General features: G+C 37.4%; 1 protein-coding gene across 8 annotated transcripts in view; it reads right to left on the bottom strand.

The window, feature by feature from the left end:
* Window positions 1-15,839, bottom strand: part of NRXN3 (neurexin 3) — an 896,531-nt gene that overhangs the window by 526,478 nt on the left and 354,214 nt on the right. For all 8 annotated transcript variants that reach the window (XM_031553628.1, XM_019615790.1, XM_031553624.1 and 5 more), the window contains one exon: window positions 4,082-4,201. In XM_031553628.1, the coding sequence (XP_031409488.1) occupies window positions 4,082-4,201 (120 nt within the window). The remainder of the gene's footprint in view (window positions 1-4,081; window positions 4,202-15,839) is intronic.

Here is a 15,839-nt window from a genome sequence, read left to right as displayed (position 1 = left end):
TTTTGCCATGCTGTCTCTTTCAATACAGACTAATCAGTGTGGTTCTTAAAAACAAGTCCCTTCTTTACTATATAGCCCTATGTCAGCTCTGTTGGTTCTCCTACTACAGAAACGTTTTAACACACTGGTGAAATTCTACCAGAATAGAAGGCTCAAAAATACATTAGTTTTGTGAAAAAACTGACACCCAAATAAAGACATGATAATTATTTAGAGTGGGATACAGATAAGAAGAATTTATCAATAATATCATGCTGGATTGCATCTGTCGGTCAATTAGCATGCATACATAGCTCTTGACTAGCCACTGCAGAAGTTATATCTGAGATACTGAGATTGGATCTGTAAGCCTCACTGTCCACTATACCTCAATTTCAAGTAAACTCCCCTTTTAATTTGCCTGAGACAGATCCACTGAACTTAGAAGCTTCCTCATCCTTAGTACTGCCACCTGAAATCTCCTTTCATTTCTCACCTAACTCCCAGATTAAGAAACAAAATCTTTCATTACTTCTTCTATTTGTAACATATTGTTGTTGTTTTTTTTCCTGTTGTCTGAATTAATTGTTTATATGACGTGAGTCAAATTAGGTGAGCTAACAGCCTCTAACTTGCTTAGGCCTTCTTCAATACTAAATATCCAACTCACCTTTCATGACCAAACACTAAGTGAAATTCTTCAGCTTACACTTTTTGAAAAACCTGATCACAGTTTGACAAAGACAGTAAATAGGAAGTTATTAGAAAAAAGTGTTCTCAAGTATTTACTCCAAATACGAATACAAAAACGTAATTTTCTTTTGCTTATTCACAATTTCAACAGCAACCCAAGCACATAGATTGGACAAACTTACAAGTAAGTGAAAGCAGTCACGTACTCCTGACTATTCAGAAATTCAATCTGTAGTACAAACACAAATGTTTTAAAATTCTGAAACAGTCCTTTACAGGAAATTTTTTTTTTCTGACAAAATGTCAGGTCGTAGGCACTGAAAAATTCTGGGTACGGTAAGTTTGTTTAGACAAGCCATCTCTTACCCACTGTTAAGACTTTCTTTAGTTTCACCATTTATCAAATGAAAATTTCTAACTTTTGTAAACCAAGATAATTTTTTTGTTTGTTTGTTTTTTGTTTTGTTTTTAACTTCAGCAGGTTGGTAAACTAAAAATGTAGAGATGTCAAGTACCAAGAGCAGGCAGATTCTTCTACTCTTAATTAAATGCAAAGAACAATTTGTGAGAGTAGGGTATACAAAGCTGGAATACACTGGGATAGGAAACACATACAGGGGGAATTAAAAAATTGAGTGATTGCGGTTGGAAGAGGTAAACTCAGACTTTTAGAAGAAGTAAGAAATGGGAAAAATGAGACAGGCTTAAGAAAAATAGGACAGCAATGGCAGTACAGGTAGTCAGGAGAAGATCAGCGAAAGGCTGAAAACAGCATGATATTACAGGACAGATATCTTTTTGTAAAAGACCATAGAATGAAAATCTGGTATCTTCAGGTCTCATCAGCTGTCAGTCCTAAAGTTCCTCTCACTTGCTTCACTCCGATCTGTACAGAGTATTTTAACTACTACCACATTCAGCAGCTTGTCAGTTCAAGTGGTAGCAAACAAAGATTTCCAGCCTCTACTGTGGAATTCGGGTGCTAATAAGATGCTGTGGAGAGGAATGTGCCTGCTGTACTTATACATCATTTACCACTGATATTCAGTGGTCAGTTACATTGAGAAGGGAGGTGGGGAACATAGAAGAGTTTTGTGATTAAGCAGCAAAATACTGTCCAGAGGAACTGGATGATGACTCTGCCTTAAGCTGCCTGCAGGAAGCCAGTAAGTCAGAAAGTCCATGGCAAATTTTTCACAGGTGATCATTAATTGTCTAGATATAGTTCTCCCAGTAGCAGAAATGAGCTAATAGAACCCAATTTACAGGCCTGCTGAATGTAAATGACTGAGAAATCATGTCAAAATTGTACCAAATACACCTAACTTTAATCTGATGCCTTCAAAACCTGTAAAAAGGAAAAAAACTCCTAGTCACTTCATAAAACAGACAAAGGAGTGAATCTAGATACAACTTCTTAGTTCCACATAAACATATTGGTGAGTTGCACACCCAAGGGGGAAAAAAACAGCTCTATATTAAGAACAAAATTTAATTTGCGTGCATTGTTCCAAACAAGCAACAATCAATTAGGTTGCTTATTTTTAATGGGGGCCTAATTTAGACTTCTGATCTATGCCTAAAGAGAGCATGAATCCAGTGGAAAAATCTATGTGACCACATCTAAAACTATATCATATATCCCAGGAAGCGGAATGCAGATTGCACACAGTCTTAACTCTGGTTTTGACTTTTGACTTCATTGTGGTGGTCGTCTTTTAATAGATATTTTTAGCAGCAATGCATCTTTAATTATGTAATTCATGTACATATGCAGATCCTATTTTAGTCTAGGATTGTATCATTATTATTTATAAATACATTTTCACGAAAAATGGACTACGAAAAACAGATGGCATTTCTGGGGACTGAGTTACAAATGCAGAGAGTGCCACCTCATGGTACTTGCTGAAAAAAAAACAAACCCAAAAACAACTCACATTCAGAGAAACTGTTCTCCTAAAATGCAAAAGTAAACAAGATGATGCATTTACCTGCATGTTTCACTAATTCAGAAAGATCTCACTTGAATAAAGTTTCATTTGCCTCCAGGCTAGTGTTGATCAAGTCTCTGCCAATTCTTACAAGGCAATTTTTTCATTCATATTCTTCTTTGATTCTCTCTTGCAAATTATCAGCTTATAGCACAGGATATATTTACTTCAGAGGGAAAATTTACATTAAGTCATTTTCCTGCAAACCCCTATCTTCGGGCTTATTTCAAAATCCTGCTCCTGGCCTACCAGACAATCTCATTACCACATTACTTACAATTAATTATACTTACACAGTAATAAAAAACATTTTGTAGACATAGGCAGCTCCAGAAACATATATCCTACAGTAGCTGTTCTCTCTCATTGCTTTCTGAGTAGAAGCTTGTAGAGAGGACTCCAGCATTTGGCAAAACAGCATTGGTTACAAGTAAATAAATACACTCTTATCAATGTTGCACCTGGCCTTAATGTTCTTTGTGATCCTATTGTCAGTCTTCACACTCCTGGTGTTTTCCTTAAAAAGCCAGTTTCTGTAGTTGCACACAGCTTTGAGAAATTTTATACTATTACTTAAAAAATGAAAAAGGTTTCTGTCTCTTCCAGCTGTGGAGAAATAGACCAGAAATATCACATATAAAGATCTTTTTTTCATTGCAGAAAAAAAGATCATTGTAAAGGAGTTTGGTCATTTTTGTGCAAATCTCCTAACTTGGCATACATCTTTTCTTCCTCCTCCTCAACTCCATTTCTACAAAAAGCATAAGCTTAAAAATCTGTCAGAGAATGCAAGAAAAAAAAATGACTGACACATTCCATGTGTTAGAGTAATCAATATTCCAGTGAGTTAGAATCCTTCCTAATCTCTTGAAGAAAGCTGAGAGCAAAGTGTTCTATTTGCCCTTTCTTCTGGATGGCTCTAAGCCATGGGCACAAGAATTTTAAAAACAACACTAGAGACAGAAGTCCACATTCTCTATCATATCTATCAAATGCAGGCTTTATCATCCAGAAAAAGTTTGTTCAAAGGAAAGTTTTAGAAGGTTTTAGCTTTCATTCCACAGCACAGGAAATTGTCATGCTTGCAGCTCAGGAATGAGGTGTACTCAGAGCCTACCTGAGTCTGGCATAAGAGTATGTGATGTTCAACACCTCTGTGCTTTTGACTATGTGGCAAGCTCATTGGTCTCCTAAGCACATAACTCAGATATGATTATTGGCTCAGAACCTTCTGGAACTGGCTGAGAACAGTTCTTCTCACAGAGCTGAACAATAGTTTTCAGCATAGCACTATTAAGTACACAGAAAGTGACAAGCATCAGGAAAAAAAGGAGAGAGATGCAAGGACAGGGGGAAGGGATGTATAGGCAGAGATATAACAGTAACAACCAAAACTACTTATACATTGCACTCACCCTCAGCAACGTCATCATCCACCATCAGTTTGAGGCTCTTTCCACGTCGAACTACCCGAACAGTGTGCCACTCATTGTCGTTGAGTTTCTGCCCCGCATAAAGAGTTTCAGGTCCCTTGCCTGCAGATGGTGATAGGTTTGACAGTTAAGAACAGACTCCAAATTAGTTCAATATCTGCCCAATTGGAAAAGTCACCAAAATCAACCTGGTGCAGTACAGACTAGGAAACTGGGTAGGTGCATTGTAGCCTGCAATCAACCCTCACAAGTATGCCTTTCCAGCTCAAAGGGAGTCAGGGTCACAAACATTTCTACTCAGAGCAGTGCTTCTCTCCCCAGAGATCACACACATATCACAAGAGATAGAAATCTCTCTGGTGCTATAGCACAGGGCTAGAAACATGAGTTGATGACAGAAATAACTCTAGGGTGAAGTAACCATTTACAATTTTTTCTCTCTTAAGAACCTTGATTTACACTAGTCACAAGGGATTCTTTTCAGAGTTAATCACACTGGACTCCCAACGCTTAAGTATCAAACACCAGGCTGTTTTCAGTCTTTCAGTCTCAAAAATAAATTAAACAAAAAGAAATTTAGTAATAATAATACTACAGAAAGGCTATCAATACCACTCACCACCTGGCTGATTGCTCTCATATTGTTTCACAGAGCAGTCTGGTTGTACTTACACAGGGTGCTTACTGTGCCTTGAGTTATGTGTCAGTAAAGAAAGAGGAACCCATTTCTCTCCAAAAAGTATAACCACAGTTGTCCTTGCAAGCAATGCTCCTGGAAAAACAGCATTTGTGCTACATATATTCATCCAGTTTTGCTGCTCGCCCATCACAGTTGACAGGCAATTACTTAAAACATTAATTGTTCAGATTATAGATCTGAAATAGTTCACTCATGTCAAATGATAAGTGAAGAATACTGTGTGCTAAATTTAAAAAAAATACTGTGCTCATTTCAGTACAGTACTGAAGTTTTTTGACAGAGGTATATCGGAGAAACACAGAATGAGAACAGCAGAACTTTTTGCTCATGAAGTTTGGGCTCACTGCTCAAGACAACTAAAGAGGAAACCAGCAAAGAAAAGCAAGATATATTGAACACATTAAGAGCAACAGGACAGAGATAACACAAGGAACTAGAATGGCTCAACTTACTGCATTGGTAGAACTAAATGTCAGATATGTAGGTTATATCCCATAGTTGGCCAATTAAAAAAAAACAGTGTTTTTATTCAGTTATTTTGAGCAGTTTTCATGGAATGGGTTACTACACCGTCCAACTTCACTGAGAGAACGAAGTACACACACCTTGGAGCAAAGCTCTGCACAAAGGGGATGCACCCACTGTGGTCTGTGTTGTGGTGCACACTAATAGTCTACACTAAGAGTAGTATATTATACAGTGAAACAGATCTGAAGTAAAGGAGTAGGAATCATATCCAGGGACAACAGGCAGTCCAGAGTATGCATACTACCTAACCAGCAACATGATGGCAACTTCATCTTCCCAAGAGGGAATATGGGCGAAGCAGGCAGCATTTCATTCAGCTAAGATATAACATGCTAGGGGAATCATACAGGAAGAAACAGCAACAGAATGAATGTTGTGTCATTCCCAATGGGGGTCATGCAGTTCATGTGAACAAAAAGGCAGAGTGATTCCCTTTCAAATGAAGTCTGTTGCTATCCAATTTTAACACAGAGCAAGAGGAAAAAAAAAAAAGCAACAAACCTGCCTTTCTACAGTGATCTGAAAAATGAAAAGTCATTCTCAATTTAAAGGCCGGGGAGTTATACTGCAATTACAGAAGATACTTCTTTGACAGGAAACCCATAACCCTGTAGTTTCCCCATCTTTGTGCCAAAGACACGCTGCATCATGAATGTAATCCTGGCAGCTAGATCACAGCTAGAAACCTTATGTTCTGTTGAATTAGGCAAGTTAGAACTCTATTTAGTAGAGTTTTTAAAAGTTATGCTAGATTTACATTAGTGAGAATACGTTTTTTTCTAAAGTCTATTTTACAAAAGGATGCACATGGATGACCTATAAAATTAATGCCTATATCAGAACATACTGAATCAATTATTGTAGTTCTACACAGTCATATCTTAGGTCCAAATGACCTCCCAGTGTGTCTTTAAGATGCCACCTGATCAGATAATACAGTTTTTCATGCAACAACTGCATTCTATATGGTTCAGCAGCTCAAGGTGACTGATTGCTTTTCAATTCTAGCCTGACAAAGTGGGAATCGACCAAAAAGAGCTTGTTTGGCTTATCATTGCCATCTTAATGTCCACTGTAACACTTTGAAAAGAAAATTGGAAAAATTACAGAAGTTATCTGACTAGATCCACAGAAAATGTATATTAGTCAGTTCAGAAATGAATGAGAGTTTAAGGCTTTCCAATTTTTTCCCAAAAGAAAAGGTTGCCTATAAATGAGATTGCTATCTAGTTAATAGTTTGTGCTCATGAATTTGAAAATTAAGCACTATGAATGCAAACAATCTCATGTTTACAAGTCCCTGACTTGATCAGTCAGTTTAACATTAATCAGTCTAGAAAAAATTAAATAGGAGCTTTAATACTTCATGCATAAGCCTCCATTTTGTATGCAATGCCACATACCCATGAGAATGTTTGAGAGCATTCATTGGTCATATCTGAAATTCAAAGGAGTGCTTACAAACAGTATTTTACTGCTGTTTAAAAATGCTTTGAAGACATTTATGTACCAAGTGGGTTGACCCAAAAAGTTGCAAAATCATGTCCCACTTTTTCAACTGACAGAGCACAGATGAATTGCTGCTCCCTGAATCCCAATGAATTCAAAGCAGTTCCAGCAACTGCATAAAGTGATTGCCACATCTGGATGCCAAACTTCAACTCATTGAGCAGGGTGACTACACATGCTGTTATTACACAGATATTTATGTGTGGTCAGTTTTTAAGAGGACTTGAAGATTCCCAATTCAATAGTTGCAGATGCCGGGAAATAAAAAGGAAATGGGTCACAATGTGGTGGGGATCTAATTCTCTCTTTAAACACCCAGGGAGACATTTATATGGTCTTACAGCTAAATACAGAAACAAATGTTTTGACAAAAGAGTTTTTGTCCCCACCTTTCAAGCTGTTTTGCATATCACCCTTCATCTACAGAAATGCAATTATTGGAAGTGGCAAAGCAAAAGGGTAGTTGGTCAGATAAAGTCAAAGATGTGCATCTTCCCTTTGTGTATTGTTAATCAGAAAACACAAGGAACCAAAAGAATTAGTGGCGCTGTCATAAGTTGGATGCCTGGCAACACTATTTATAGCACTTCTGATGAGACGGCAGCTGGGCATTGGGCAATTTGTGCATTTTATTTCATTTTTGAGTGACAACAATTAAGGGGCAACTTAACAGGAAGAAGAACCACAGAATTTCTACTTTCACAATAACTTAACTATTAAGCTACCAGAGTATGATTCTTATGAATCTAGAAAACACCTGCCTGTGTCTCCAGCCTTCTTGGTCATTCCAGCACCCTAATGGTATCTAAGAAATGGCATATCACTCAGAAACAATCGTTACCTCCCATTTTTCAGCTCACATGAGGCAGGCTAATACGTACTCTCTAACTGCAGTGGCAAACATTACCTAATCAGAAGGAGAAAGAAATATCTCACGTGCCCCCACACTCCAACAGAATTAGTCTAGCAGCAGACTGAGGTTTCCTGAGCAAAGATTACTTGACTCAGCTGCAGCAGCTTCTCCCCATGATCCCATGAATACTTAGAAATCTAGTTAATATTCATATGCATGTAGTTCACATGAAATAAGTATTATACACTTTCAAACATGGAAAAAAACTCCATCCACTTGGCCCACTATGTCCAAATCTTTATTTCTATATCAAAGGTGCACTGCTGCCAGTTAATAGGTTGGTCCCAGTAGATAATAAGTGTCAAGAAGAATGCAATGAATATGAACAAACAGAAAGCAGTTCATGGCTTTTGAAAATAACAAGTTGCTTTCTGTCTGGCGCCCCAAAACTCACTCATTCAGAGAAAACAACTAGACTGAGGGATTCATTTAAAACAAAGCTCTGAAAGCATCAGGTGTTACCCACCCTAAGTGGCTAACAGCATAAAAAAAACTCCCTCCTGTGAAAGGCAAAGGATTAATCCTCTCACTATTTTCTCACAGTTGGATCAAAGAGTGTGCCTTCACCCTCAGTGTAGGCTGTAATCATGTGATCCCTTTATATGATTAAAACAGACTTCTTGAAACAAGGCTAGTTTCATTATTGTTTATCTTATCCTTCACTATAGATGAGGTCAAACATATCAGAAGAGACAACCAGAAAGGACACTGCCAGACTGATGAGAATGAGAAAGACTCTTCCTCATTACAATTACAACAATAAATAATTCTACAGGGGTAAACAGTGCTATTTAGAGAAGACCAACAGTAACAATAAAAATTTTTATCTGCATTTATTTTTATTTAAAATACGCAGCTGTCATTTAAGCTTTGCTCACTGTCAGGAAATATTTTTGCATATTTCGTACTTTGCTTAGGGATGCCATCAGCACCCCAAGGCAAGGATTTATATTCATTTTTTCCTCTTGCTCTGGGGAGAGGTGTTTAGATTGTTTTCACTGATGTGCTAACAAAATGTGATTCACCATGAAAAACGTGTGCACAGGCTTGTGAAACATGAGGATGAATCATGGAAACAAGTAAGATAGATTCCCTCAAAGCTTAAAGGAAACTAATCTACTAATCTGGATAGACTTTAAAGAATATTTAGATGTGACTAATTAAACTGCAGTTGTCTGACAGAGTGGCACAGAAAAGAAATTTTATATAGAGCCAGGAAAAAAAAAATGGAAAGCTTCTACAAGAAGAATTAACATTAAGCAATTATTATAACATCACTTGAAAATTCTACTTCAAGGTATAATACTCTTATCTGATCTTAACCAAAACTCTTCACCTGTTTCTCAACTACAAATAATATTAATCTTTTAGAATATATATAGAATATAATATTTATAATATTAGCAATATGCCTGAAATGATTTTGCATAATGTTTTGGAATGTTTTAGATATTTCATGTAAAAATATTTGTGTTTTGTGTGGTAATACCTACATCTATTGTGTTTTCAAGTGACGGACAGAAGATATTCTAGGTCCAAAGATACTCAGCCAAAATTACTAGAGTTAAGTTTAAACAAGGCAAAAAGTAATCAGAAGAAACAAGTGTGAAGACAAAGAAGCTGCTAAGTGTTCACACAACTTCATCAGTTCTTGAGACAAAAAGACCTCCTAAAAAGGACAAGGTAAATGTTTAAATATATGCATGGTTCATATGGATAGATGTATTGACGGTCTCTACAGCAGCTGACATTTTTGTCTCAGATGAACACAACTAAATAGTGTTAATTTTTTTTGTGTGTTTTCAGGCAGCATTAGTATGGTCAAGGAGTTTTAGTTAAGTTTTTTTCTTGATTGAGATTCACTGCACAACTCAGGAGCATTGTTAATTGCTAGGAAACAACTGGCAAACCCAGACTCTCAAGACTACACTACAGACACAAGTAGATATCCCATTAAATCAACGCATTCACATACATACACAATTGTTTTGCTCATATACAGGTTTTAGAAACCCACTTTTTAAGAAAACATTGGCTGCCAACAAGAAATAAGCAATTTCACTTCCCTACAGACCATCCCTGGGCAACCTTACCTGCACCAACTTTTCCATTTCCTCAAGGAACAGAACTATCTTGTAACACATTAAACAAAACATACACTTCAAGAAATGCTTTTAAGCAAAGTTTACAGAGAAGTTCTATTTGCAGCTTTAAAGATCGACTTCATTGGAAAGTTAATACAGTTGAACATGGTTTATACTAGCCTAACCAGGAACAAAGTTTAATTATTTACATTCATACAGCAATAAAAGAAGAGCATACACAAAAATTTATAGACATCCACAGAATCAGCTTCACAAGAGCAAATGAGAATTCCTCTCCCAGCAGCCAAACTATTCAAGTTCATGAAATTAATTAAATATAAAGTTGCTATACCACCCTACTAGTTACTTACGAAACGTATCTGAGTCTCCCTAGAAACTCGATGGAAAAAAAAAGTTGAGTTGGGTTTTAACACTTTGGATACAATGTACTTTAAAAAGCCCTTACCACACACGCACATCCCCAATATATATGTATAGATTTATATATAAACACACATTTTCCTTGCTTTCACTACAAATACCTGTAACGGCATATTGGATGACTGTTGCTTTCATTTATAGACATCCTAGCTAATGGATGCATTAGAACTCAATATGGATTCAAGTAGCATTTACAAATGCAAAGCTTGTTCATATGGCTCTACAAGAAGACATTGTATAAATTCTGTTTTGCATCTTGTACTCAGTATGAATACAGCTTATGATTTAAGAATAGAAAATAGGAGACAGTTAAGTCACATACAGGTCATATACATGGCAAAAACTGCACTTGTTCTTTTTCCATCAAGGGCAGTGCGTTATTCTCCTTGTTTGCAGCAATTTCATCATTGTTGAATTCAAATACTTCCAGAGATTACAGAGCTATTGCTTATGATTACCAAAGAATTATTATCTTTTTTCCAAGAAATATCAGAAAAACATTTCTTCTAATCAGAAAACTGATGAGAAATGACAATTTTACTGTAGGAATTTTCCAGTTCTTCCAATGAAAACGTCATCGTGACTCAGTAAGCAATCAATTTGTTAAAAACTAAACAAAAGATCTTTTCAATGTTTAAGACATATATTTTCTTTTCAATTTTTTAATCATAATAAACGGCTTTCCATTCTTACTAGGAAACTTATCCCTGGGCAGTTATTCTCACTCATAAAGAAAGTGATTTATATTCACAGCCAGAGAGGAGGGCTTTTTTTTTTTTTTTTTAATTCAAGCATTCATGCTTTTAAAATTAATATTTACAACACCTTGATTAAATTAATTTCAAACTTAGTTCTGTCAGACTGGCATTACCTTCGTTTTGAGCTTGGGCTGCAGTATAAAACACCTCAGGAGCAGAAGTGTGTTTTGTGAGTCAGAGATCAGAACAACCAGTGCTTCAGGTTGTGTATAAAGAACTCAGAAGCTGACACACTGAGACTTATCTGCATCTTGCCTACAGAAATATGTGCAAACATATAACTGAGAGAAAGCAGAGCTCACACACTCTGTTAGTGCAGGCCAGGCAGCAGAGAAAGAGCAGTCAGCAGCAGGCAGGGCACTGCCTTGCAGTGTTACTGCACTGATGCATTCTGCTTTGAAGATGATCACATTCCAGCAATGAGCGAAACAGCTTTAGCGTTTTAATCCTGATGCATCTCCTTAATAGCAAATACCATTCATTTCAGGGATATTAATTTAATGGATGCAGTCTGCCACCCACAGCTCACAAAGCATGCAAAGATTCACAAAATTTTTAACATAGGACATAATCTTAAGCCAACTGCTACAGCAACAACTGCACACAGACTTTCACAGACCACAGCAGTAATGAAGAGGTAAAGAAATCCTATTTTAAGGCAGCTTTACATGTTATTAACTTTCCAGTGAAGCAGCACTAGTCAAAGCCAGGTACAATATAATGAAGGAGAGCCAATTGTGTTGTATTCCTGGGGAGTAATAACACTGTAGGTACCCAAACCACACCAGTGTTCTGTTGGACTTAATGACTCCAGGTGCTAAAGCTGGAAAGCAAAGTGGTGAGCCCTCTCAGAGCCTAATGGCCATCGTTACTTCACTGGAAGGAATTACATAAAAGCTGGAATTGTCTCATGATTTTTGTACAGGCTTTTTGTGCCTTTCTGTGGGATCTTCTTTTACTTGTGGGGGGGAGGGGGGTGCTTCATTTTTATTTTTAAGTATAATTGTATCTACTTCTCATTTAAGTCTAAAAAGTGAGGAGATCCGAAAGCAATGCAAATCAGCCAAAGTGGGGAAAAACACATGAATAGCAGTACAGTGCCTCACAGGGATGGTATACATACTTGTATTTCAGCAAGAGATCAGAAACCACTTTAACAGTGGGACAACGTCTTTGTTCCCCTCTTTCAGTGCAAAGAAAGCAACGGCACAGAAAGGGGCTCCTCCTTCTAAAGATCCACTTGAGAGTAGAATAGACAGTAGAATCAGAAGGTTTTTGGAGCTCCAGTCACAAATGTTACATAAAAAAACACGTCGGACACACCTCACAATCTTCTTTAGCAGCACAGTGTCAGAAAAGGAAACACAACCAGAAAAGGAAAGTCCAGGAGGGCATATCTCCCCTAGGGAGCGACACAAGCAAGCTGGTAAAAATAGACAAAGAGAAGGCTGATGTACTTAACTTTTTTGTCTCAACCTTCTCTGCTAACCGCTCGCCACACATCCCTCAAATGTTTGGTTTGCTAGGAGAGAACTTGGGAAGCACCATCCCTCCCTCTGTAAGCAAAGATAAGGTTGAAGAACCTGAACATCCACAAGTCTACGGGTCCCGATGAAATGCATCTCAGAGTCCTGACGGAGTTAGCTGATGTAGTGGCCAAGCTACTCCCAGTGATTAGGTAAGTCATGGCAATCAGGTGAAACCCCTGGTGACTGGAAAAAAGGCAAGATCACACTCATTTTTAAGAGGGGTAAGAAGGATGATCTTGGGTACTACTGACTATTAGTCTCACCTCTGTGCCTAGATCGCAGAACATGTCCTCCTGGAAGCTATACTAAGGCACACTGAAGCCAGGAAGGTGATATGGCAGTACCAGCATGGCTTCACCAAGGACTAATCCTACTTGACCAACCTAATGACCATTTATGATGGTGTCACTGCATCAGTGGACAACGGAAGAGCCACTAATGAGCCACTATCTGTACTTCAGTAAGGCATTTGACATGGTACGCCAACTTATACTTACGCCAACAAATACATTTTCATCCAAATACGAAGGGCCAAGGTACATATATATAGGACATACATTTTTCATTTAAGGTACTGTTCCCTGTGGAACTCAAGAGCATAATGTGTTACAAATGTGTCAAGGAAAAATTTCTAATTGCTAAGACTATTACACAAACCATCCTCAACCTCCCTTAACAGCATAATCAACATCATAATAGTTAGGTCCAACTATGATAACAAAACAGGATTCATCATCTGCAGAGTTGCAAAACACCGCATACACAACTGAGTATTTTTTTCCCTTTTCACAATTTTACCTCCTGACTGAATTCCACTACTTTTTTCAGTCTGTGGTGCCAAACAGTTTTTAAATCTCTATTGTGGTAGCCAGTATTTGTAAGTCTATTAGAACTGCACTCATTCTGCAAATTAGAACATCCCATGCATATAAATCACAAATATAAAACAGTAACCAAAACTCGCAAGTGGAAACCTTCCATTTTCAGATTTTACTGGTAAACCATGTATTCCTTAAGTGTGTACATTGGTCCCCTCTGCCTAAAGCAAGACACTCCGGTGAGAAAGATCATGAGTAGTACACTCAGACATACAGGCATAAGTCTCCTTACTTTACTGAAGAAGCTATCAGGGAAGGATCACTTGCTCCTTCAAAGCTGAGGATTAGCAGTGCATACTGAAGTGTTCAATGCTAAAGACATATAAAAGCTTAGCTATCTCAAAGACATGTTTTATTTGTGGAATAAAAGCTTTAGCCGCTCTTATCTTATTTTCCTATCCCTTCTATACAAATGGTTATCACAAGATAGCGACTATGAAGAAACAGAGATTACATTATCCTACCTGAAATCATCTTGATATTTCAAGTAGACAGAGCATTGCTATGTATTTCACCTATTTAAGGGAAAACTGTTTCACTGATGACTGTATGTTTTCCAGATTATACACAAAGCAACAAGTAGAATCTAGTAAAATTTCACTGAATTATCCTATTCAAGGACTAGAGACATAGAACAGTTTCTCCACATGTTCCCTTGATTTTTTTCATTTTTATTTTTGTCTGGTCTCCTCAAAGCCTCTCTTTTACATTTTAGCGTTTATAAAGTTCTTCATTTTTTCAGGACCCTACAAAGTCAATGCATCTTCTAAATAAAGTCAAGAGATACTGCTCAACATATTTTCTGAGGCAGAAACTGAGGCAGGGTGTTGCCCAGAGTGTCACAGCAAGAACTTGGACATTCCTGAATAAGTATTTTCCTTTCACTTTAACAAACTTTGTAAAACTGAATAAAATCTGACAAATTTGGAAGCCAAACCTACAGTGACTTCAAAGCCTAGTTTCAAATAACTCATATTATACCGTTTAACCCTTATTTCTGCATTATTCACAACACATACTCCCCAAAGAACTGGGACTCCACTAACATAAATCAATTCTCACGAGTGCAGTAATACTTGTATTACCAATGAACAAAGTATCCTCAATACCTTACGTCATGGATGTCCAACCTTTTGGCTTGTCTGGGCAGCATCAAAAAAAGGACAACAAAAATAAAACTAGACAGGCTGTGATCTTACAGACACCTCTCAATCTTCAGTCTACTGGTAGCATACACTGATGCCTTTCATCAAAATTGAGAAACCCTGACAAGAAGGGTGACGAATGCTACTTAGACCTACAGGCAAAAGACTCCTTATTTAGCTTTAGAAGCTATCAAGGAAGGATCATTGCTTCTGGAAGCCAGGGAGATCAGGAGTGCACACTGAAGGATAGTTGAGGATTTACAGATAAAGATGACATCTGAGGCAAGCATTGAGAACTCCTTTGAAATTCAGACTTTAAATTCACAGCTTTCATGTCAGCTAAGGAGCGTGTAAAGGAAAAAAAAGCCCTGTGGGAAGAAGGGTCATGGATGGTAAAGGTAGGTGTACATGGCTTTAAACACATCCTCAACTCTTTATGCCCAGTGATCCCAATAACAAACGACATCTAATGTCCAAACTGATGATGTCCTTCTTCTCAAATACACCTCCTAAGTTACTTAGTTTCATAAGCATACCCTCTTGTAACCCCTGCATATTTCATACAACGTCCACATCTAAATCTGTATCACTAGAATTAGACAGGATTACACTACAGCGTTAACTAGAAAAAAAAAAATCATGCTGAATCAGCTAAGGTTCAGAGAAAAAACAATGAAGAAACCCAGCAGATTTCTTGCCACCAAGAAGTAGACTTTTCCTGGAAAGGCATCATGGCAGGTACCTTTTCTCACCCAACACACTCAAAAGTTCACACATGCTTTCAAAAGAGGCAATCTGACAGCAAAAAGAAAGATCTTTATTGTACAATAAGAAATCAAGCACAAGGAAAGGAAGTGGTGACTTTATATTTCCTGAGACCAAGCGATGCCTGTGCATGTTAGTTAAAAGTTTTAGTTACAAGCTTTATCAATTCTTATCACATTTAAAAGAAGAGTAGTAGCCAGCACTGTAAGATGCTATGTAGATAGATGTAAAAGAATACAATAGAAGTATTTCAGCAATAAGGTTGCTTGACTACCAAGTAACCAACATTATATGTTAGCCTCCAGCTAAGTTGCACAAAAAGGAGAATTTGATTAATGGCATGAGCTGGTCACGAGTATCTATCACTTTGTTTTCCCACTGAAAGGTTACTGACAAGCATAGCCTGTTTTCCAGCATAAATTTGTAATGACAGACTTCTACTCTGTGAAAAGGTTACTTCTCTGTATAGCCTTTAAAAAGATGTACACAT

This window comes from Meleagris gallopavo, chromosome 5 (genome assembly GCF_000146605.3).
Source record: "Meleagris gallopavo isolate NT-WF06-2002-E0010 breed Aviagen turkey brand Nicholas breeding stock chromosome 5, Turkey_5.1, whole genome shotgun sequence".
In the NCBI taxonomy this organism is placed as follows: domain Eukaryota; kingdom Metazoa; phylum Chordata; class Aves; order Galliformes; family Phasianidae; genus Meleagris; species Meleagris gallopavo.
The sequence above is the reverse complement of the archived record's forward strand: the minus strand, read 5'-3'. Positions and strand labels throughout refer to the sequence as shown.